The sequence below is a fragment of the Polypterus senegalus genome, chromosome 3, assembly GCF_016835505.1.
Source record: "Polypterus senegalus isolate Bchr_013 chromosome 3, ASM1683550v1, whole genome shotgun sequence".
NCBI classification, from domain to species: Eukaryota; Metazoa; Chordata; class Cladistia; order Polypteriformes; family Polypteridae; genus Polypterus; species Polypterus senegalus.
In genome coordinates this window covers 127,057,064-127,083,388 of record NC_053156.1, presented here as the reverse complement: position 1 = coordinate 127,083,388, position 26,325 = coordinate 127,057,064, and the positions used below count along the sequence as shown (strand labels likewise).

Here is a 26,325-nt window from a genome sequence, read left to right as displayed (position 1 = left end):
GACTGATATGGTCTAATATCTCTCTAATGGCCAGTATTTCAGAGAAACAAAACCTTTTGAAACTTACATAAATCCTAATATATGTGTAATTTGTACATATTTGATAGTAAGTAGAAAACAAATACAAAATATATATTTATTATATATTTTTTCCTGTCAAATTAAATAGTATTTATTAAAATAGTCATGAACTTACTTCTTTTATTACACATTTAAAAAATAGCTGCATTTGACAGGATATCCTTTAGGATGTTTTTATCTGGTATGCTTGCTTTCAGAGCCAGAAAAACTGGTGGAAACTAAGAACATTAAAACGTTGGAGGGTGCAACTGTCATTTTTAGTTATTGGAGGGGATCTGTCATTTTTAGTTATTGGATATTACCTTACACATAACACGATACTTCTAATTCTGTGTTTTATGTTATTTAAGGCCTCCCCTAAGCAGGCTCAGTTTTTAAACCTAGCGTTAAAAAACTCCAACTACCGAAATGCCTCCGGCAGACTCTGACTGAACGTCAAGCTCCGCCCTCTTCTAGCTACAATAGGTGAGCACAACTGAAAACCCGCCTACCGCCTGCTCCATGCTTTCAGATTGTACAAGGCAACTGTCAAGCAAAAAGACCCTTCGCATGGTGAGGTGACAGGCTTGTTTGGGGCTACTGGAAGAAGCTGTGTTGTTTGCGGCGAAAAAAGCGAACACATTTTTTGAAGAAAGGAAAAGTGTACGTTAAGTAACTGGTGTTATAGGGATGCATTTTTGTACACGCTGGAAAGTGTCCGGTATAAAAATGCAAACTTGCAAACAAAATGAGATTGGGGAGTAGCCATCGCTGCAGGCTCTTCGGTCCAAGTTGCAAACACACACTATTTGGGGTAATTTATGGAATAAAGGAAAGAATGGCGAGAACGCAAATCTAGTTTAAGGAACACCTTTTCGGTGACATAAAGTAATCGGTCTCTTAACCTTTGTCTCTTATAGGTGAAAGGGGGAGTTCAAAGAAGAGAAGACCGAGAAAAAAGAAAACACAGCTGGGGTGCACCCCGCCCTTACAAACACATTTGAAAAAAATGCACAAAAACATCTTGTAGGAGCAGAATGTGAATACGTTATGTACGAATTATTCCTCAGATCAGAAGGTACTTCAACTAAATCAAGCTAACTTGGACTGCCTGCGACGCCAGCAAAGAAGGAAAAAAATGTTACATTTTATGAAAAACGTGTATGCACTTTTCATATAAATCAGAATGCTGAAAGGGTGATTGCAACGCATTTGAAAAGTGGCTAAATTTTTGCGTTACGTGCTTTATTCTTAGTGGAGAAAAGTAAAAAAATGAGGCAAACTACATATTAACTTGTAAATGTAAAAAGGGCGGGGCGTATTTGACAAGTTGAAGTTCTGCGCTGGCAACGATCAAGAAAACTTGGCAATAGGTGAACAGTACACTTTCTGGCCAAAAGTGGATTGGAAACAAAGTCACAGCCCAGGAGCGTCGTTTGATTGAGCAGGACACTAAATTACGTCTATCCAAGAATTTAATGGATACGTTAACTGTTTATTAACTAGAATCTCATATGTGAACTACGAATCCAGGCATAAAGCAGAAAATTAAAACAATTTGAACTGTGATTGTTACTAAGGTAGCAAAAATCTTCAAAGTTCAGCAACATTTGTAACATTTGTTTTAGTGTTAATAGCCACACTTTAATAGAGCACGAAAGAGCCACCCAGTACAGCTGAAGTCCAGAAAATATGGATGTGAGAGACGGTGCAGGAAGATGGGTTGGAATTGGTAGCAGAGACGCCGGTACCAGAGAAGAAGCTATGGAAATTATTCGACAGGATGTCATGAGCAGAGCGGAGGGTATTGGCCCAATCAGAGAGACAATGGGACAATTTCCAGGAGGCGTCGATCTGAATGACACCTTGGCGCGGCTGCTGATGCTCTCCAAGAGGTGTCCTTTCCAGGATGTCAGGGAGAAATGCTTGCAGGTGCTTCAAGGTGTGCAGGTAGGCAATCTAACCTAAAGATAATTCTAAATTGGTAATGACAATGTTCAGAACGCAGGGCATTTTGCACTTGTAGACCGGATTGCTTTCAGTTTAAGCTCCTTTCTCTGACATGAAAGGGTCAGGGGCAGTCCCTGTGGACATTTGGTAAGCGCGCAGTTGGTAGCCAGGCGATTATGAAAATTCAAACGCAGTTATGTCTTCCGGCCGTGGACGTAGTTATAGAATTGCATTTAACTGTTACCTCTTGCTCACTCACCCCCGCCCCCCATAAACCTCTAGGATTCCGAAAAATCTATTTTTGGGATAATGTGTTTCGCAAAAAGAGAGCGATAAAGTTACATGGAGCAGTTCGTCTATGGTTGAGCTTTCACCTAAATGTCGTGCGCGGGCGCGTTCACGTGTGTGCTTTGAGCCAATACAGTTTATTCATTTTTACAGTTTCTGTCAAATATACGCTTCTACGTGGGCGGACACAACGAAGTTAACGAAATTCTTTTTTCATACGAACTAGTCGACGTTTAACGAAGATTGAGATTTTAGTTTGCATTACGGTACTTTTTTGGGGAGGTACAGTATTTTATACGGTGCATAGTGCTGGGATCGGCAACCAGCATCGGCGTTCTGAGACATGTACCCGATCCAATTAGACGAACACCGCATTGTAAGAAATTTGACCTGTTGCTGTCGGGAACGAGGGTGCGATAATTCCAAGTTGATGACTTGATGAACAGACACATTTGATGATATTTGGGCGTCCTTGGAATAGGCAAATTGCCTACAGGGGGCTATAAAGATGTATGTGCCGTAACCTGCATGATTAATCCTGGAGTCATTACAGTGAGGTGATATATACATTGTACAGTAGTAGTGTAAGCACACTAGTGTGAATCTGCGTAGTCACTAGCAATGGCATACTCCATTATCAGTCATGAGCGGAAAGTAATTGTTAGGATCGAGGAGTTACACCCAAACTGGAGCTCAAAATGCTTCTTCCTAACCCATCCACAGTATTCATGTCCAGTGTCAGGACTTGGGATGGAGGAAGAGATGTATTGGCAAGAAAGTACAAAGATCCAAACCTGACAATGAGAAACATTTGTGGGATAAGAAAGAGATCTAAACATCTTCGATAATCTTAATCATTTTAGTGTGAAAGTGTTGAAGCCAGCCCAGATGGTAAAACTGTCATAGACAGGCTCACTGGGCCACTAGTTCAATGTTGATTTTATGTCATTTTTATTTGAAAAATTGCCTTATTTTTGGTAATTGGAGCACTTTTTGATAATTTTATTGCAGTGTGGAAAATCCCCTAGTGACCACACCTTGTACTGCTTATATATATATATATATATATATATATATATATATATATATATATATATATATATATATACTCACCTAAAGGATTATTAGAAACACCTGTTCAATTTCTCATTAATGCAATTATCTAATCAACCAATCACATGGCAGTTGCTTCAATGCATTTAGGGTGTGGTCCTGGTCAAGACAATCTCCTGAACTCCAAACTGAATGTCAGAATGGGAAAGAAAGGTGATTTAAGCAATTTTGAGCGTGGCATGGTTGTTGGTGCCAACCGGGCCGGTCTGAGTATTTCACAATCTGCTCAGTTACTGGGATTTTCACGCACAACCATTTCTAGGGTTTACAAAGAATGGTGTGAAAAGGGAAAAACATCCAGTATGCGGCAGTCCTGTGGGCTTAAAATGCCTTGTTGATGCTAGAGGTCAGAGGAGAATGGGCTGACTGATTCAAGCTGATAGAAGAGCAACTTTGACTGAAATAACCACTCGTTACAACTGAGGTATGCAGCAAAGCATTTGTGAAGCCACAACACGCACAACCTTGAGGCGGATGGGCTACAACAGCAGAAGACCCCACCGGGTACCACTCATCTCCACTACAAATAGGAAAAAGAGGCTACAATTTGCATGAGCTCACCAAAATTGGACAGTTGAAGACTGGAAAAATGTTGCCTGGTCTGATGAGTCTCGATTTCTGTTGAGACATTCAAATGGTAGAGTCAGAATTTGGCGTTAACAGAATGAGAACATGGATCCCTCATGCCTTGTTACCACTGTGCAGGCTGGTGGTGGTGGTGTAATGGTGTGGGGGATGTTTTCTTGGCACACTTTAGGCCCCTTAGTGCCAATTGGGCATTGTTTAAATGCCACGGGCTACCTGAGCATTGTTTCTGACCATGTCCATCCCTTCATGACCACCATGTACCCATCCTCTGATGGCTACTTCCAGCAGGATAATGCACCATGTCACAAAGCTCGAATCATTTCAAATTGGTTTCTTGAACATGACAATGAGTTCACTGTACTAAAATGGCCCCCACAGTCACCAGATCTCAACCCAATAGAGCATCTTTGGGATGTGGTGGAACGGGAGCTTATTGCCCTGGATGTGCATCCCACAAATCTCCATCAACTGCAAGATGCTATCCTATCAATATGGGCCAACATTTCTAAAGAATGCTTTCAGCACCTTGTTGAATCAATGCCATGTAGAATTACGGCAGTTCTGAAGGCTAAAGGGGGTCAAACACCATATTAGTATGGTGTTCCTAATAATCCTTTAGGTGAGTGTATGGGTCTATCTATCTATCTATCTATCTATCTATCTATCTATCTATCTATCTATCTATCTATCTATCTATCTATCTATCTATCTAATCTTCATTTGGATCTTGATCTTTGTTTGTCCGCGAATGAATTAGAAGAAGAAGCACTAAATGGCAGTAGAGAGACAGCTAAAACATAGGCATTGCATTAAGAATCTCCTCCAGGCTTATACTACTGAAGACTGTAGTATGCCAGTCACACCTCAAAACACACATTCGAACTAAACAAATTGTTGTGCTTTAAATTAACTAAAGAGATCTTCATTTAGATCTTGATCTTTGTTTGTCTGCGAATTCCACGCATGCCTAGACCACCTTCCAGTTTAGTACGTTGTTGTTACTCACGGATGTCAACAATGTGCCAGAATAATGAAAGGGGTGGTGGACAGTGTTACGCTGGTTAGCTTCTGAGGCCTGGTTAGAGAATGAGATTGCCGAAGATAAAAGGCACGTGCCCACGTAACATATGAATGAAAGAAAGGCAGTTAATTAAATGAATGACAACGTAACAGCACGTTTCGGAAATTATTATTGTTACGTTGTAGCTGCCGAGTGCTGTGCGTCTCACAGTTGTACAGTGGCTTGCTCACATGTCAGTGAAGTGATCTCTATTTATGCTTTAAAGAGCCTGGATATCTTTGTTGTCCCCCTTTTAAAACCATTGCTCCGTGTATATTGCCTTACTCTTTGGATTGCCACAAAACAACCTGCGAGATTGGAGAAAGGTTGAGAAGACATCGTGAGAGGAAACGACAGCGTCGTGAAAACGAGACGGACTGTGAACGGACAGAACCAGAAATGCTCCTACACCGCCACATAATTACGATTCGGACAGTGATTCCGAGTAGGCTGTACCTATCGAATCAATGTCCAAGGGTTTTCTTTTGTAATTTTGTTTCCCTTATAAAAAATCATAATGCTGTGCGACGATGGGCCCAGTTCACGACTGGAAGCCGCGTTTAAACGGGGAGCTCTTCACAGACAACTTTAACACATGCAACGTAGTTGGGCACACATGGCTAGTATATATATAGTGCTACTGCAATGTTAGTAAACCACTGTTACATCTGTATATATATATATATAATCCGGCATCTTAAGAACTACTTAATGGATTTAAATTGTTTTTTTTTCTATAATTTACTTGAACATTCCGGTTGATTTTGCGACTTTTCCAATTGCGCTAAGTATCATAGTTCGGTTTGACACTGATTTATTCATGCGCATCTGAGAGACAGGCTGTGGGCCGAAGGGAGGGGAGGGGGAGGCGTTTACTCAGGAGTAGGGAGCCAGATGGGGCCATCCTCACTCACGCGCCAGCCTCCGTTCAAGTTGCTCTACCTTTCGCCACGTGCTGGAGCATACCTTTGCTCTAACGAGTAACGTTTGACATTTTTTTAGAGAGAGAGAGATCACAGCTACAGTATGTGTGTTTTACAGGGTAGCTGCTGATTGCCAGGTATCACGGCCATGTGCTTTTCTCACCGTCAGATACAGTGCCAAAGTTTGATGTTGGAGTGTACCTACCTTCTGCTTGGCCAGAATTGCATTTTTTTAAATTGATTTTTAAAATTTGTCCTGTTTCAGTACTACATGGCTGGAGCTGCCAGGGACAGCTAGTTTCTTTATAAATATTATTTTTAGCATGAATGTTTTGTTTTATTAGAGCTATCACTTAATTTTCTAAAAGTATTAATTTATTTACATATATATGTATATAGTGAACCCTATCTTGTAGTTTTAAAATATAAAATGTCATAAAACCATTGTTAATGAAAACTAGTTGTTACTTTTTAAAAGGAAAAGTTTATAAACTCAGATTCTATATGTTATTAAGGAGAATTAATGTACAGAATGGGAAAAAAGTAAATATATTAATAGGATAATTTGCAAAAGAAAATAATCACTAGTTTTAGTAGTTCAATCAGTGTATTATATATAAACACATGGTACAAAAGTTTTCCATAGAGCTAATTGCATCACTTAATTTCTTTGTGGCACTGCCAAAGTTGGAAATCAAGACAGATTAGTCTTTTCCTTACAAGGTTAGTGTAATATACCAAGATGTGATCTAAAGAAACCTCAGGCAACATCAGGAACAGATTGGAAAGTGCTCATTAGTCAAAGAGTGCTATAAAGTCTTAAAGTGCAGAATTCAAATAGTGTCGAAAAAAAATCTTACACCTTAATTTTGCTAATCATAGATCTGGAGAGTTTTCAAAATTATACCACAGAACAGTAAGAAACGTCAGATTGATGCTGTAAAAACTACAAGGTCCCATCCAAGGATATGTAGACTCTGTGTAGCAGCTAATGTCCACATTCATTTCAAAATACTAGAATGTAAGATGAACAGCAGTAGCAGTATTGGACTGTCAGCACATAGAGAACCTTTATTAACTAGAAAGAACATTGGCATTTTTATGGAGTCTATAAAAGAGATTCTGGATTATTCTTTACATATTTGCAAAAATATATCTGGGTGGATTTATCTAAAATGTATCTCACTGAGGAAAAACAAAGATGCTATGTTAAAGAAACCTAAAATTATCTACCATCAAAACAACAGTATCCCACTGTCTAGTTTTATGAGGGGAATGTTAAGGATGGTACTTTTCCACTGAAGGGTATGAACAATTCACTATCTTGAAGGGAGTCATACCAAAATACTGCAGAGTAGAACATTAGGTCCAATTTTCATCAGCTAAAGTTGAGCTAAAATCTGTCCCATTTATTCCACTAATTCTCCAAATGAACTGATTAAGAAAAAAAATGTGTTTTTGAAAGGCAGCTTTAAAGTGTTCATGTAAGACCCGTAAAATATTGTAATACCTGAAAATATATTTTCATGCACAACATCCAGCAAAAGGAGAAGATGAATGAATGTTAATTGACAAATTTTTGTATTGCTTTGTACAATGCAGACTCTATAATCTTGCCACAGCTGTCATATACACTGTGGTCTTATAAAAAAACTACTTGACTTTGAGATAGCAGTAACACTAAAATATTGTTTGGTAAACAGTTCTAGACCAGTTGTGCGCAATCTAATGGTAGAAATGAGGCACCGGTAGAAATTGGTCAACCTGTAGAAATATTTCTGCAAGATGCTTTCTTTACTTGTTACAAAAGTGGTGGGGAATGGGCATTCTGTCACCTTCACATACAATGGCACTTCTCACAGACACAACCACAACCCTCCTCCAACTCCAACCCGCCTAAGAAACTGTTTACGCTCTCCTCTATGATTTTTAGATTTAATCATATTTTTGGACTTTGTGAGGTGATTGCTGAAGAAGCCAACTTATGATTATTTGTTATACTTTGAATTTGTTGATTTTCGTAAAGCGTTTGACTCAGTTGAACGAGCTGCCCTGTGGGACATCCTGAGGGTTCGGGGGATCCCCTCGAGGTTGCTGGATATCATGGCTGTACACTGGTACTGTGAGTGCTGTGTAGAGTGGAGGCAGAACCTCTGCGTTTTTCCCAGTTGATTCTGGGGTTTGTCAGTGGTGTGTTCATGCTCCTACTCTGTTCAATGCTTGTATGGACTGGGTGTTGGGCAAGGCCGTGGGGTCCAGTGGCTGTAGGGCATCTGTTGGTGAAGAAAGATTCACGGATCTTGACTTTGCTGACGCAGCTTTGATCTTTGTGGAGTCGATGGAGGCTCTGATGGGGGCGCTCGTGGGACTGAGCGAGGAGTCTCAGTGTCTGGGCTTGTGAGCGTCATGGATAAAAACCAAGATCCAGGCCTTTAATGACCTCTTGGGCACAGCCATCAGCAGTGCGTCTGTTTGCGAAGAGAGTGTCGAACTTGTCGAGAGGTTTACTTACCTTGGCAGTGACATTCATGTCTCTGGTGACTCTTCCTATGAAGTTAGTAGAATGATTGGGAGAGCATGGGGGGTCATGAGGTCGCTGTAAAGGGGTGTGTGGTGCTCCCGTTATTTTTGCAACAGGACGAAGGCCCAAGTCTTTATAGAGTCCTGGTGCTTCCTGTCTTGCTATATGGTTGTGAGACATGGACTGTATTCAGTGACCTGAGACAAAGACTGGACTCCTTTGGTACTGTGTCTCTCCGGAAAATCCTTGGGTACTGTTGGTTTGACTTTGTGTCGAATGAGCGGTTGCTCATGGAGTCCCGAATGAGGCACATTACCTGCATTGTGAGGAAGCGTCAGTTACGGCACTACGGCCATGTGGTGCATTTCCCAGAGGGTTTTCCAGCTCGTAAGATTCTCATTGTTGAGGACCTGAGTGGCTGGACCAGGCCAAGGGGTTGCCCATGTAACACCTGGCTGCGGCAGATAGAGGATCATTTCCGGAGGGTGGGACTGGACTGTGTGTCTGCCTGGGTGGTTGCCAACTGGAATCCCGAGTTGTTTTGTTGTGGGTGCAGCAACGTACTGTACCAGTGTATGCTCCCCAACTTGACTTGACTTGACTTGACTTTGAACACTGATGGTAATGATAAAGATACCAAGGTAGTCTAGGCTCAATTATTGAACTTAAAAAGCACATGCTTTGAGCACTAAAGTGAATAGAGCAGCACGGGCAGTTTGATAAAAGTAGGAGAAAACTTTAAGTATATATTAAGTTACAAGTAGGGAACAATAAGCATTATTTTTACATATCTTGATCCATGTATGTTGAGAAAAGCCAAGCAAAATGACATCTTCTATTGGCTAACTAAAAAGATTACAATATGCAAGCTTTCGAGGCAACTCAGGCCCCTTTTTCAGGCAAGATGAAATACAGAAACTGGAGTACCCTATGTTTATATACAGTCCATACAAGCATATGAGAGAGAAGAACAATGTATGGTCAAGATCTTTGGATAACTGTCCAACAAAGTCCTTTGAAGTTTGTAATGAGTTTTTCAAAACAATATGGGTCTGTAGACAGGCCATCTGTGTCAGTCTGAGAGATGCAAGCAGTCCTCATACCTGGCCATAAAACTCTTGTCTCTATTCAAGCCATGTTGTAATGTATTAAATTTTAACATGAGTTTAATTTCCCATTCTTTTCTCTCTTGCTGTGTTTTGAAGTTGATCATAAGCACTATGACTTTAAAGTCCCTCTCACAGTGTTCATGGCTGTTGAAGTGGGCCGCTACAGGAACATCTGTGTTGCCATGTTTAATTTGGAACCTGTGTAAATTCATTCTCTGGTGGAGTGTTTGTCCAGTTTCTCCCACATAGAGTGCAGTGTCAGGACATTTCATGCAGAGAATTAGGTAGATCACATTAGATGATCTGCAGGAAAATGATCCCTTTATGTGATGTTCAAATCGGCATTGTGGTATAAGTATATGGTCTGTATTGTAAATGTGGGCACACGTTTTACATCTTTTCTGTAGGCAGGGAGATTTGCCATTTTCTGTCGGTTCATTTAGGGAGCTTCAGACAATTAGTTGCTGAAGGTTTGGTGGTTGTCTGTATGCCAGGAGGGGAGGTTCAGGAAATACATTTTTCAGTGTTTGGTCATTGTTTAGCATTGGCTGAAGTTCTTTTATAATTTTTCGAAGTGTTTCAAGATGTGGGTTGTAGGTGACAACAAGGGGGATGCGGTTCTTGTTGTCTTTGTTTTTATATTCCAGAAGGTTGTTTCTGGGTATGGCAGTAGCTCTTCTTATTTGAGTGTATGTATGTTGAAATGCTGCTTATATTCAAAGATAAAAAGCAATGAAGTGGGATACATTTTGTTTCCTACAAATGATGATGGTTCTTAATTAGAATATCTCTTTAAAAAAATTGTCAACCAACATTGATTTCTGTAGAAATAAATTATGAAAATCAGTTATGTGACAAATGTGAAAAGTTTCTTTAGTAAGCTGTACGTACTATATTGTAAGGTTTTGTTTGATATCATTTGCTGAGGCAGTATTCAGTCAATGGAGATATACTGTACTTTTTTTGGTTTGTTTTTATATAGTTTTTCTTAATGTTCATTGCTTGTTTTTGTTCAATGAGGAATCAAAGGAATTGGGTTGAATATCTGTGAATTTTTTTTGTCAGTTGTTTTTAATTTGTTTACTGTATAATCTGTGTATTACACATTTTCAGATACTCAGTGTCTTTTTATTGGTATGTACAGTATATTTTTATTTCTTGTTCAGCTATTCTTATTTTTTATTTTGCCCAATAAAGATATTTTGAATATAATTTAATTAGATCAGCTGACTCAATTCATTCTTTTGAAAAACAAACATAAAACTCATTATTTCATGAAAGCATTTAACTCACCCTACATTCTGACCCTTCCTTTCTATTTACTTTTTTATTCGGGTATTAATTATAATTATCATTTGTATCACAATTTGTTATTTGTTCTGGCTTTTCTTGTAGTATTTGTATTTTGTATTACATTGTTGTTTATTGTCTGATATTCAAATTCAAAGCTTTGTGCCCCATATAGTTATTTATTTAGTATTATTTTTATTATTCAGTATTATTTGTGTCCAATGTTAATTATTTGATCTTTTTCTGCTTCTCCCTGTTGTTCATTCTGAAGTTCTGTGAAGTGCTTTGAGCATGGCAAAGGTGCTATATAATGTATTATTATGATTACTTGTGTAAAATGGTCCTTATGAAAAGAAACCTTGCTGTAGATCTACCCACTGTTAATCTATAAAATTGGGTCAACAGAAGCACCCAAACTGGATTTAGTCTGAAAAGTATATGTCAGTCGGACATTTTCCAACCCGCTATATCCTAACACAGGGTCACGGGGGGTCTGCTGGAGCAAATCCCAGCCAGCACAGGGTGCAAGGCAGAAACAAATCCCGGGGAGGGTGCCAGCCCACCGCAGTGAAAAGTCTATGGAAAAATACAATACAATACAATTTTTGTATAGCCCAAAATTACACAAGAAGTGCCACAATGGGCTTTAACAGGCCCTGCCTCTTGACAGCCCCCCAGCCTTTAAGAAGACAAGGAAAAACTCCCACAAAAAACCCTTATAGGAAAAAATGGAAGAAACCTTGGGAAAGACCCCTTTCCAGGTAGGTTGGGTGTGCGGTGGGTGTCAAAAAGAAGGGGGTCAATACAATACAATACACAGATCAGAACAAATCCTCAATACAGTATAGAAATAAAAATTTTTACAAGTACGGAGCAGAATTTAACAGTAGATGATATCACATAATATGATTTGGATTTGTTTAGAGTTCTGGAGACCTCAGCCATCAAGCTGCCTCCCCATTTGGCCATTCCACAGTTGAAACATTGCTTGGCCAGCCAATCCGATGAAAGGACCCCTCTACCCTACAATTCTTGCGATCCTCCATTAGGGATGACTTTACCTTAGGCAAGCAAAACAACTTGGCAGGTGGGCTGTGGCACCGAATGCCAGATTTGAGTACCAAGAAGAGAAACAGAATAGGTGAGAGTTAATAACAAATTATAACTATCATGTTACTTATGTTTTAGTGCTAATGACTAACAACAGAGATGCAGTCTGTACAGTTAATCAGCAGCTCTAGTCAGGATATGCTGAATTGAAGTAGTGAGTTTTCAGCCGGGATTTAAAAGCTGAGACCGAAGGGGCATCTCTTATAGTAGCAGGCAGACCATTCCACAGTTTAGGGACCCTGTAACTAAAAGCTTGGCCTCCCAGTGTTATTTTATTAATCCTTGGAATCATAAGCAGACCAGCATCTTGAAATCTTAATGTGCGGTCTGGTTTGTAAGTCATGATAAATTCAGACAAGTAAGCTGGACTTTGGCCATTTAATGCTTTATATGTTAAAAGGAGGACTTTGAAATCTGCCCAAAACTTAACTGGGAGCCAGTATAAGGATTTAAGAACTGGAGTTATATGTTAATATTTTCTTGTTCTTGTAATAATTCTTGCAGAAGCATTTTAGATTAACTAGAGGCTGTATAAAGAACAGTTTGAACATCCAGTGAACACCACATTGCTTTAGTCAATCCTACTAGAAATAAATATATGAATTAATTTCTCAGAAATATAAAAATATTATACCATGATATATATCATAACAGTAACAATGTTTAATCATATCGTGATATAGTATTTTTGGCCAAATTGCCCACTCCCAGTCATCAGAATGTTTTGCCTATACCTTTTTATGACTCATGGTCATAACTCGTGGCCTTATTCTCTCCCGAGTTAGTGTCTCTCCTGTCCTGGTAACCCACTTGCAATATGAAGTGCTTGTATCGTCTGTGAAATCATTTTGGCCCTTGTGAAAACCACCATGAAAAGAACATTTGTTTTGATATGTTGCCTGCAGATGGCTGATTTCAGCTTTTGCCATACGGTATATTTGTGTCACACCTCACAGACTGCAACTGCACAGCTGTGATGTGTTGTATTGTACATTTATTTTCAGAGAGGGAGTGAATTACCCAGTTATGCTGCATAAAAATAAGTAGTCAATATTTCTTCTTTCTTTCTTTTTCTCAGTGATGTTTGCTGAGGAATACATTTCTTGTTATAAATATAAACTATATTTTAGATTATAATTGTATAATGAGAACATTTGACTTCATCTGACTTTTATACTGAAATTGTACAGTATGTGCTATTTATCTAGATACACAAAATCAGATTTAACACAGGTTTTTGTAAAACAGGTATTTCTGCAGTTTAGCACGTTTAGTAAAGGAAAATAAAAATGACCAATTAGTGGGAAGTACAATTACAGTGATACCTCTGGTCACAACCATAATTTGTTCCAAAACTCTGGATGCAATCCGAATGTAATTTCCCCATAAGATTGTATGTAAATACAATTAATCTGTTCCAGACTCTACAAACTGTATTTAAATATATATATATTTAGCACAAAAATAGTTAATTATACTATAGAATGCACAGTGTAATAGTAAACTAAATGTAAAAACATTGAATAACACTGAGAAAACCTTGAACAACAGAGAAAACTAACATTGTAAGAGTTTGCGCTAGACCCTTATGAACTGCTCGCTGTTTACACTTTTTTTCTTTTAAAGCACAGGGAAAAAAAAAATTAAATACCACTTCTCTTGCAAAACTTTTCAAACCATCCTCTGCTGGCTTTACATTCCTCACCTTCGCCACTTGAAGAAGGATTTTTTTTCAGCAAATCGCCATGAATCTCCCTGGCTTTCTCGCATATGATCGCCTCGCTTACACTATCCCCTGCAAGTTGCTTCTTGTTCAACCACTCTAACAACAGTTTTTCCACCTCTTCCAGCACTTTAGGCCTCTGCTTGGTTAACATTGTAACTCCTTTTGCAACATCAGCTGCTTTGTTAGGCCTTGTATACGCAAACAAAAGCAAATGGGAAACAGAGAATGGGAGATCATTGGCGCGTATGGAAGCTGACTGGCAGTGTTTTTGTTCACCACCAGAGCGTGTGGTCGTGAACAGATGGAAAATTTTGGCAAACTTTTTGATCGTAACCCGATTTGTACATGTTCGGTAACGATCGTGACCAGAGGTTCTACTGTGTGTGTGTGTATACATATATTATAGTGGAACCTCGGGTCACAACCATAATTCGTTCCAAAACTCTGGTAATTTCCCCCATAGGATTGTATGTAAATACAATTAATCCGTTCCAGACCGTACAAACTATATATAAATATATATTTTTTAAAAAATTTTAAGCACAAAAATAGTTAATTATACTATAGAATACACACTGTAATAGTAAATTAAATGTAAAAACATTGAATAACACTGAGAACACCTTGAACAGAGCAAACTAACATTGCAAGAGTTCACGCTATAGCCTTACGAACCGCTCGCTGTAAACATTTATTTTAATGAGTTTTAAGCATAGGGAAAAAAATGAACATTTGAAAAATCCTTAATTTATACAAAACTAACCATAAACAACCAAGAAAACTAACCTTGCATGAGTCGAGTTGTGGCATGAAGGAAGTGAGGAGGAACTGGGTGGAAAGGAGATTATAGTTTCGAGGTAGTCTGTGATGATGCGGGTTTGCTGCATGCTCCCAAATCGCTTCTGGGAGCCCTTATACCCGTTACCGTTGGTAATGTTACTGATGAGCACAACAGTGAGGCACTACAATGGAGCAAGGGGATGGTGCAAAAAGTGCCAAGTGCTTTTATTAAAATCAACAAAACAACAATCAAAAACAAAATCCAGATTAAATAAAGTGCAGTGCTTTCAGAATCCTTCAATAATAAATAATCCTATAAAAACAGAAGTGAACTGGAGGTTAAAATCCAATAGAAAAAAATCTTCTTTAAATACAATGAAGTTAAACCAATGCTGGAAGCAGTCTCTTTAAAAACAAGCCCAGTGCATTCTTTAACTGGTGACCCCTGCTGCCTTCTCAGCCTTATGCGGCCAACTGTCCTTTTTCTTGTCACTCCAGCTCCTTGATTGCGCAGCTGGAGCGACCGCTTCCTTCTGCCCCACCGAGTGTCGGCCAAACACCCCTTCTTGGGCTCACTGTCTAGCTGCCTGCCTATGAGCACGGGCTCGCTCACTCGCTCACACCGGTTCTTTCCACACTGCTTCCTGCTTACTTCCTCACTCCGCAACCTCCGTCTTTTTTTTCTTTTTCCTCCCTTTAGCCACCTTGCGCTTCTATTTATGAAGAGGACGTGGCAGCTGTAGCACAGTGATTATTTATTTAAAACTGGCCTCTTGACGTGAGCTGTGGATCCGCTATACCACAAAGTCCCTCTGCGTGATGCACGTCTGACCGAGAACAGTGTACTGCACAGGGAGAGACTGAACATGTGCATAAATCATTGGCATGTACGAACCGGAAGGGAAACTGGCTTGTTCGTCACCCAAGTGTGTGGTCATGAACAGATGCGAAAGTTTGGTGAACTATTTGGTCGTAACCTGATTTGTACGTGGTCTGAGATGTTCGTGACCTGAGGTTCCACTGTATACATATATATAATATTTATTAATGTCAGTGGGAAATTGTCTTTTTCCATGACTTTATTGTACAGCATCCCTGGAACAATTTTCAGGTTAAGGGCCTTGCTCATAATAGCGCAATTGTGTAGGTGTTTCACTTTTCAGGAATGGAATATGTGGTGGAATTTCAAAATGGGATTGTAACATTGTGGATAGTTGATAATAAATTATGATCTTCAGAACTGATTAAATAAGAGCTACAGTAATGATGTAGAAACACCGAAATTACTGTGTTGTTAATATGTTACTTGTTGTTTTGATGCTAAACCGATGATACATCTTAATTACTTTGAAGGTTATTATCATCATCAACATACTGAAAAACATACTTTTCAGTTATTGTTTAAAGAAAGAAAGAAAGAAAGAAAGTGCAGTTTCAGAACTTCCTTCATTTGATGTCAGCAACTATTTGTTGGAAGATTTTTCACCTTCACTTTTCATGTTGGTAGTTAGTGGTATTTCCTATAGGTAACATGAGTTAAAGTTGAGGTCAATAATGATAATTCCGTTTCTCCTAACAATGTCTTCTTAAAATCTGTAGTCCCAAAGGCTTTTCCATCAACTATTGAATAACTACTCATTTTTTGTGTAGCACAGAAGCATACTTCATAGGTAGTAATTTCTATTCAGAAAATTACAGGGAAAGCAAATACAGTATGTTGTTACTTTATGTGTGTTCTTTTAAAGCCTGCATTAGTATAAATACAAATTTAATACTGAGCCTTATTGTTATATTTTATAATGCTTTGTGGCAAGCGTATATAGCATAATTCATGCCTAAAAGATGCTATTGCAAGGTTAAAAAAAGCTCGGAATTATGGGAATATGTTTCCTGTTTATGATGCGTGCTGATTTTTCAGGAAGTGTCTATTTAACAATATTTTACAAAAAAAATACATATGTTTTACATATTGTCTTCTGGATTATATTTATAAATTTAAATAAATAAATTTATGGCATCTATTTATATATATATATTTTTTTTCCCATGGACTTTTTCACATTTCTGGAGTACCATACCGTTTTGCTGTAGTATAGCATTGGTAATCATTGGATTGTATTATATAATAAAACATTTTTTATCTTCATTCTCCATAAAGACATAACATTAAAACATTTTCATCAGTCGTCATAAGAAAATGCATAGGATAAGTAACATTAAAAAATCATTTTTGGGTTTAGTATTCCATTATTTTTAATGAAAAGAAACATCTTTCTTGGCAAACACAAATAAATTATTTAACATTTAAATCAATTCATGTCTCCATTATCTGGATTTGCCATGTCCGGTTCATGCCATGGGCACTAGTTCTGATAATGGCATCACTGAACACAATGCAAAAAACTGTATGATGCCAGTCGACACAGCACACTTACACTCATAGCCACACTCTTTCACCCTATGCCAATAATTTAAAGCTAACAATTATTCTAAGAAGATTGTCTTTGGAATTTAGGAGGAAAACTGGAGTATGCAAGCCACACAGACAGGAGAAGAATGTACATTGAATATTTGAGATCATATTACAGAAATTCAGGAGGCTTGCTGTTTGCTCAGATTTATAATAAAATCTATTCAGGGCTACAAAAACATTAAACTTCAAAGACCCGCATTTTGCAGGGTAGAACACAATGCAAACAGTGAAATTTGTGTGCTGGTAACCAGAAGCATACAGGGATTGCAAGAAACCATCCTTGATTAGGTTGCTTTTACTTGGTATTTGACAAGCGAGCTTATAAATGCTAATACCTTCTATTATCCCACTACAAATCAAAAGAAGTTAGTTTGTCCTCATAAATTGTCCTTAAATTTATCATCTCTTCATTTATTTATCGTAACACAAGTATTCTGATGTTAATTTTAAACTTACAAATATTAATTGGTACCACACCTATTGAAAATAAGTTTAAAAATCATGAAAATAAGATTGTTGCAAATGTTCAGCTCATGTTTTTAATGTGTTTTGTGTTAAAAAATATGAACAGTAATACTAGGTTTATTGAAGGTTTATCTATACTAATAAAAGGCAAAGCCCTCACTGACTCATCACTAATTCTCCAACTTCCCGTGTAGGTAGAAGGCTGAAATTTTGCAGCCTCATTCCTTACAGCTTACTTACAAAAGTTAGGCAGGTTTCATTTTGAAATTCTACGCGTAACGGTCATAACTGGAATCTACTTACGTACATATATACGGCCATAGTCTGTAGATGGGTCGCCGTGTGATGCGAAGTTGCGTCCCTCATTGTCATGCCTCCCACGTAATTGAGTGCCTGCCCATATAAGGCCATCCGTCAGCATTACACAACTGAGAAGGCAGCAAAAGAATATGAAGTGAGTGATGCATACAAGCATATTCATAAGTGCAGCTACTGCGGAAACAAAGCACGGTGTAAACTTTAAGTTTAAATTAAGTTCATAGACACGCTGCCGCTGGCATTTGTCATGCCTACGACAAATACGATATTCGCGAGATACAAGTTTAATGAGAAGACGCATGGTATAAACGAGACTTTTGATCACGGCTCACGCGAACTCACTGTGAACGCAGTACGCACACAAAAAGCAAGACCTCCAAAGAGCAAATAAAAAACGCATTACACAATTGAGAAGGCAGCAAAGGAATATGAAGCGTGTGACACATACAAGCATATTCATAAGTGCAGGTACTGCGGAAACAAAGCACATGGTGGAAAAAGTCAATGTCCAGCTTAAGGAAGACAGTGTAAAAAATGTGGTAAATTGAACCACTTTGCTAAAGTTTGCAGGACTGGGAAAGGTAAACCCGTGCATGCAATGTGTGATGTCTCAGATAAAGAGAAAGACGAGCTGTTTATTGATGCAGTAAGAAAGGAACAACCCTCTGAAGCTGAACAAGCCTTTGTAGACATATCAATAGGAAAGCAAGGTGTAAAGCTTAAGTATAAATTAAGTTCATAGACACGCTGCCACTAAATATTCACAGGCAAATCCACAACTTAATACCGGGAATGCCTGTTAAACATCTTAGATTCACGAGTACCGATTTGGGTAGTGAACACTTCGATGAATGTAAACTGTTATCTTTACAACGGTTGACAAACACGGAATATAACTTGAATACAACACATCCTCCAAATACGAACCTGATTGAAAGAAATAATGATAATAAAATCCTTGATGACAGCAACATTCATAACAGTCACAAAACAATTACATTGACAATCATGTTATGTTATGTTTAAAATGTTTCCTTTTCTTTTTCATAACTTCTTTAACACACTACTTCTCTGCTGCGAAGCGCGGATATTTTGCTAGTATATTTATATTACGTATTTATGATGTACACTGTATTTATTATACTGTATATATATATATATATTACTTATTATGTTGATATGTTTTCATTGTTCTGTATTCTACTTTGGTTTATGAATAATGTGAAAAAATTCACACGGATACTTTCCTTAGACATAAATCCAGTAGTCTGACTGATCAATAACTATTGCAGAATTTTTAAACTGTAAAACAAAAACAGTAGAAAACACTGTAAATGTCAAAAAATATTTGGAGAGCAATCTAAAAAGACTACACAAAATATTGCTTTGTCTGCTCTAAGAGATTATTTGAATTCCAAAGTGAAGTTGTTAGGTACACAGCTAATAAGATTAATATACTTTTGTACTTATTTTATGGATTTGAATGCCTGGCACATTACATTTTTGATTCCACAATTTTTCTTTCCTAAACTGTGAAATGATCAGACTCAACACACTTTAAAAGGTTTGGGGCAGCCACCCATATAATATCCATCCATCCATCCATTTTCTAACCCGCTGAATCCGAACACAGGGTCACGGGGGTCTGCTGGAGCCAATCCCAGCCAACACAGGGCACAAGGCAGGAACCAATCCTGGGCAGGGTGCCAACCCACCGCAGGACACACCAAGCACACACTAGGGCCAATTTAGAATCGCCAATCCACCTAACCTGCATGTCTTTTACTGTGGGAAGAAACCGGAACACCCGGAGGAAACCCACGCAGACACGGGGAGAACATGCAAACTCCACGCAGGGAGGACCCGGGAAACGAACCTGGGTCTCCTAATTGCGAGGCAGCAGCGCTACCACTGCACCACCATGCTGCCCCCATATAATATTCATGACTGCAATGGTTTTGAAAATAAACACTGATGTTCATTCGATGGCGTCCAAACAAGAACTGAATCACTGTTGTTAAGATGGAAGCTTTAAATGCCAAGACTGTAAGTGATGCAAGGAACCAGAAGTGATGTGCTTCTGGGCTCCAGAACCGGAAGTGACATGTTTCTGGGCACCAGAACTGGAAGTGCTTCTTAGTGCTGGAACCGGAAGTGATTTGTTTCTGGGCAGTGGAACCAGACGTGACATGCTTCTGGGCACCGGAACCGGAAAGCAACAAACTTCTGGGTTGCTGGAAACCGGAAGTGACATGCTTCTGGGTGCCGGAACTGTAAGTGAGATTTTCAAGGATGAATCAGACAAGTTTTCCCGTGTTTGGTCCGCACAGATAACAGAAGAAGGTTTAGCGCACCCTGGCACCCCCTAGCCTTTGTGTAGAATTACTCTCACTTCGTCCATACAGTTCCTCCTACTCGCACGTGTATGACATGGCCCCCTCCTCAGCCCAGACCCGTTGATGATAAATGACTGAAAACTTGTATTGCTGAAGGTCTAAAGACCACCTCGTGACATGCAGGTTCAAGTCCCTGTGTAAGGTCATCCACTGCAAAGGTGCATGGTCCGTCATTGGGGTGAACTCATGACCTCAGCTGAGTAATCGCCCATTTAATTGCTAATGCTTCCCACTCTACTGCCTCATACCTGGTTTCACAGTCCAACAGTTTCCGACTTAGGTACATAACAGGACGTTCTACTCCGTTGACACTTCGGCTCAGCACGGCTCCAAGACCTGTGTCCGAAGCGTCCATCTGGAGAATAAAAGGTAAAGAAAAGTCACATGATTTGGTTTCCCCTTCTTTCTAAGATTGGTTAAGGGCATAGCTGTCTCAGAAAAACTGGGTACAAACCAGTGATAGTAGCCTGCTAAGCCGAGAAAGGCCTGTACCTGCCTCTTAGTCATCGGTTGGGGCCAATTCAATATGGCATCTATTTTGGAGCACTGTGGTCTTACTATACCCTGGCCCACTAGGTATCCTAAATATTTAGCTTCGACCAATCCAAAATAACATTTCTTTGGATTAATATGAAGACCGGCTTACCCTAGTGACCGCAATACAGCTTGAACCTGCTGTAGGTGTTCCTTCCAGTTACCGGAATAGATGACAACATCATCCAAGTAGGCAGCACTGTACAAATACTGAGGACAGTGCACTTTGTCCACCAGATGTTGGAAGGTCACAGGTGCCATATGTAATCCGAATGGACATGATACTGCCAGTGTCCACTAGGGGTACTAAACGCTGTCTTTTCCTTTGCGGAGTCCATTAAGGGAGCCTGCCAATACCCTTTTGTAATATCAAGGGAAGTCAAAAATTTGGCTGTCGTAGCTACTCGAGGAGGTCGTCCACTCGTGGCATTGGATATGCATCAAATTGGGAGACTTGGTTAAGCCAACAGAAGTCATTGCAAAACCTCCAACTCCCGTCAGTGTGCCAGTAATTTGGAATGTGAGGTAGGAACTAAAACCATGACCCGATCCCCCGGGCGGAATTCCTGAAGAGACGTACCACGGTTATAGCAATGGACCAGGGCACCTTCTCCATGTGAGATTTTAGGATAGGTCAAATTTTTGTAAATCTATTGCATAACTGAGTGATATACTCAAGTATATTTATAGAGGGTCTCCTCCTCCCAACCCTCTTTTAAAATATCCAATATACCTCGCGGTTGTTGTCCATATATTAATTCAAAGAGTGAGAACCCCGTAGAAGCTTGTGGAACTTCCTGATATGCAAAAAGGACGAGGGGAAGGAGCTGATCCCAGTTCCTTCCATCCTCATTGACTACCTTTCACAGCATCTGTTTGAGAGTTTGATTAAACCTCTCAACTAGACCATTGGTTTGAGGATGATATACCAAGGTCTTTAAATGTTTTTTTTTCAGTAATTTGTCCATCTCCCTGAATGTCTCACTGGTAAAAGGCATCCCTTGATCCGTCAGGATTTCTTTAGGGATGTCATCTTGCACAAAGACCCCTACCATTTCCCGTGCGATAGCATTCGATGTCACTGAGTGCAAGGGAACAGCTTCAGGATATCGGGTAGCATGATCATTAAATATTTATGTCGCCTGGCCAAGGGTTCTAAGGGTCCCACCAGGTCGACCCTGATTCTCTTAAATGGGACGTCAATTAAGGGTAGGGGAACTAGAGGAGCACGGTCCCTTCTAGGAATCTGCCGCAATTGATATTCCGGACAGGATATGGAAAAGCGGCAGATCTCCCCATTAATCCTGAGCCAAAAAAATCGAAGCTTAATCTGCTCTAGTGTTTTCTCAGGGCCCAGATGGGTACCCAAGAGATGGGTATGAGCTAGTTGACAGGCTTGACGCCAGTAAGTCCGTGGTACTAACAACAGTGACCTTACCTCCCCCTCGTGTTCTGCTACCCGATACAAAAGGTCGTTATTTAATACAAAGTGGGGCCCCTGTGGCATGGGATGTAGTGTGCGTTGGCCATCTGTCAGATCTACTGCATTTTTTTCAAATTTAAGGGAGTCATCATTCCAGTGCTCCCTTTTAAATGAAGCCGGGGCCTGCCTAAATTGAAACTACAGACCGGTGAGAGGATCAGATTCAACCTCAATGGGCGTAGTTTCATCCTGAGCCAGAGCAACACTTGAAGATGGCATATTTTGCTGTGATGGCCCAGCCGTCTCGACATCATCATTAGAGGCAGAATTCTGTCTCTCTTATGGCTGTGAACATGGCGTGGAGGTAGATGAGGACAATGTTTCTGCATCCATGACAAGACCTAGTGCCCTGTTGGGATTAGCGAGTGTTATGCCATGGTTATTGTCTGACCAATCTCTACCCAGTATAATGGGGAATGGAGGATTTTTGAGTACTGCCACCGGCATTTTTCTCAAGATGCCATTGTGGCAGACGTCCCCATGAATACAGGTTAGAGTGGTCTTAACTAGATGGCGAGCAACAATGGAAATGTTATTGCCAGAATTAAACAAAGAAGCAACCTTGTGTCCATTGAGTAGCAGTACTCCCGAATGTGAAAAGGCCAGAGGATTAACCAAACCACACTGCCCTTCCCTCAGTATCACTCCGTAGGCTCCTTTTTCTATTTGCGGAGCTCTTCGCCGTGCATCAGGTTCAACCAGAGTGAGCTTCGGATCGTAGCAACAGGACTGAATGTTAGGGACACAAGTATGTCTGGGTTAACACGAGTTTCGTTCTGGATCTCCCAAGCAGGTTTCTGTTCTTAATTGATCTATTTTCTCAAATAGTGAGATCATATTGTTATGTCCCCGGGCCGGCTGGGTGATATTATTGGGCAGGGCACGGAGCAGTAAGGCACATGCTACCTGCTCCACTATCTGATAGGTATTATTCTCATGTGGCCTTAGTCACTTTACTGCCTTTGCCCATATAATTTACATGCCTGTCCATTCATCGCCCTAGTGGAGTTAAATGTCTAGGCCATTACGTTCCTTGCCTGCTAACCTGGGTCAGCCCCACCTTTTTCAAAAGATTTCTCTTTTGTGGGGTATATTGGAACAGTCCCCTTACTCAAGAGCCCATAGTAAGTCCCCGATGTGTTCCTATCCGAACCTGGCTGTAGCATTTGAAAGTTTGGTGGGTCGCAGCATACTCCAGCTTTCCCCGACACACACCGACTGACCCCCCGCTTGGCGACTCGGGAATGGTACTTACCTATCTGACCCTTCTTCGGTTGTATGTAGACTGGTGTAGTGTGTTGAATCTTTGTTTAGGTTCAATTTTGGGTCTAATAAGGAGGTCATCATGCCGACTATGCGACTGTGAAATGATCAGACTGAACATTGTCACACACGTGTGCATAGGAGGCAGCTGAAGGGCTTAGAGAGGACTGATTATACATCTGCCCGCGGTGGGAGCGGGGTACGCTGACGCTCTTTCTAAGTTCCCTACAGGTCTTTCCCGGGAAATCCCACCAGGAGCCACCACCTCGAATCGGGACACATCACTTCCGGCCCCGGCCCCGAGGACGACATCACTTCCGGTCCCGGCACAGAGGACGACGTCACTTAACCCAACGTCCTATAAAGCCTCCTGCCTTTTCTCTGAGAGGCAGTTCTGTTTTGGACTCTGACGTGTAAACTTGACTCTCATGAATCATTTGCTTTTGCAGCCAGGAAACCGCATTAAACAGGTGGCTGCCCCAAACCTTGCCATGCCTCGTGTCTCTTCTTGTTACAACATACTTAAAAAGGTTTGGGGCAGGTACCCGTATAATATGCCTGGCTGCAATGGGCTTGAAAATCAGCACTGATGTGCATCGATTGAGTCCAAACAAGAACTGAATCACTGTTGTAAAGATAGCGCCTTTAAATGCCAAGACCAGAAGTGATGTAAGGAACCGGAAATGACTTGCTTCTGGGTGCTGGAACCGGAAATGATGTGCTTCTGGGCGCTGAAACTGGAAGTGACATTTTCAGGGATGAATCAGACAGGTTTCCCATGTTTGGTCCGCAAAGATAACAGAAAAAGGTTTAACACACCCTGCCACCCCCTGGCCTGGCGTGGAATTACCCTCACTTGGTCCATACAGCTTCCTCCTGCTTGCACGTGTGACAACTTGAAAATTATAGTTATGTATGACTAACATTTTAAGTTGTCTGTGTATTTTTATAATATGACATAACTACCTGAATGCAAACTCTTAATATTAATTTCTGTGGATACATCTTGCGGTTTGAAAATGTTGTGTTAGTTCACCCCATTGTCAGTAGTATAAAGTGTTGTGCTTTTCTAATCAATGTTTCTCAAGATTGCAAGCCACCTTGAGCTATAAGATACCATACGGAATATGATAGGATAAAAAGATAATAGTTAATAAACTCTTTTAATCGTTGCCTAAAAAGGCTATGTGATGAATCTTTTCCCAAGGGCCCAAATGAATTCACATTTGAAATACTAGACTTCGATGTACTAATCAATGAAAAGTTGCCTTCCTGAAATGTTTAGCTTCAAGACCACATCTTGAAAATCTAATTTGGTGTGGTTTTACTCATTGACTACAGCCTCATCAATATAAAACTATAATTTTAAATGTCAATTAAAGTGTCTTAGCTTATCGCTTTTCCTAAGAAAAATAAGGATTTATTACAATGTGCATCATACAGACCAATCTCACTTCTGAAAAATGATGTTAAGATACTCTCCAAAGCCCTAGCTAGATGGATTGAGAAAGTGCTCCCTTCAGTAATATCAAAAGACCAAACCAGATTTTTTAAAGGTAGACATTTGGCTTTCAATCTTCAGCGCCTATTTAATGTACTACATTCACCCATAAAGTCTAATACTCAAGAGATCATATTATCTTTGGATGCAGAAAAAGCATTTGATATGGTTGAATGGAATTACCTTATCAACACATTGCATAAATTTGGGTCTGGTTCGAACATATGTGCATGGATCAAACTACTGTATACCAGTCCAGAAGCTTCAGTTTGTATTAACATTATCTCCGAATACTTCAAACTAGAATGCGGTACTAGACAAGGATACCTCCTCTCACCACTGCAATTTGCAATCGCCATTGAGCCTTTGGCTGTTTACTTTCAAAATGCATCAGAGATAAAGGGGATTTTCAGAGAAGGAATTGAACAGAAAATATCACTATATGTAGATGATATGGTACTGTATATATCAGACCCACAAAATTCTGTACCTAAAGCCCTAACAGCACTAGCAGAATTTCAAAAGATGTCTGGACTCAAAATTAATTTGATCAAAAGTGTGCTCTTTCCAGTGAATTCTCAATTTACAACGTATCATTGCAGATCAGTTTAAATATCTAGGGGTCCACATCGCAAGCTAATATAAAGCTATTTTTCAACAAAATTTTGCTGTTTGCATGGAAAAAAATTAAACAGGACGTGCATAGATGGTCTACCCTCCATTTTACTTTAACAGGGAGAATTAACATTGTTAAGATGAATATCCTCCCTAAGTATCTGTTGCTATATTCTGTTCCCCATATACATTAACAAATCTTTTTTTTTTTAAAAATTAGATTCAATCATAACGTCATTTATTTGGAATTCGAAAAATTCACGTGTTCAAAAGGCGACCATACAATGACCTAAATCAGAAGGTGGCATGGCTCTACCTAATGTTCAGTTTTATTACTGGGCAGCAAACATATAATCTGTAAAAACCTGGACATTGACAGAAATAGATGAACACACACTAGCTTGGTCTGCAATAGAAATGAAATCCTGCAGTACTTCTTTATATTCCTTGCTTTGTACACCAATAAATACAAGGTATTGTTAACATACTAACAACCCAATTGTCCTTCATTCACTCAGAATATGGAACCAATGTAGGAAACACTTCAAGTTAGAGAATATTAAATCTGTGGCACCTATACATGATAATCACATCTTTCTACCCTCTCGAACCTATACAGTTTTTAATGTTTGGAGAACGTATGGGATTAAATCATTTAGAGATTTGTATATAAATAATGTTATTGCATCCTATGAACAATTACATTCCAAATTTAATCTCCCATCAACACAATTTTCTACTCTCTCCAAATAAGGAGCT

The 26,325-nt window shown here is 39.6% G+C and overlaps 1 protein-coding gene across 2 annotated transcripts in view; it reads left to right on the top strand.

Annotated features, from left to right (window-relative positions):
* The first annotated feature begins 629 nt into the window (after positions 1–629).
* sesn1 (sestrin 1) overlaps positions 630–26,325 on the top strand; it is a 417,071-nt gene continuing 391,375 nt past the window's right edge. The window contains exons 1-2 of one of the 2 annotated variants that reach the window (XM_039747901.1): positions 630–723; positions 981–2,010. In XM_039747901.1, the coding sequence (XP_039603835.1) occupies positions 1,753–2,010 (258 nt within the window). In that variant the 5' untranslated portion in view covers positions 630–723; positions 981–1,752. The remainder of the gene's footprint in view (positions 724–980; positions 2,011–26,325) is intronic. The other variant, XM_039747899.1, reaches the window with a different exon arrangement.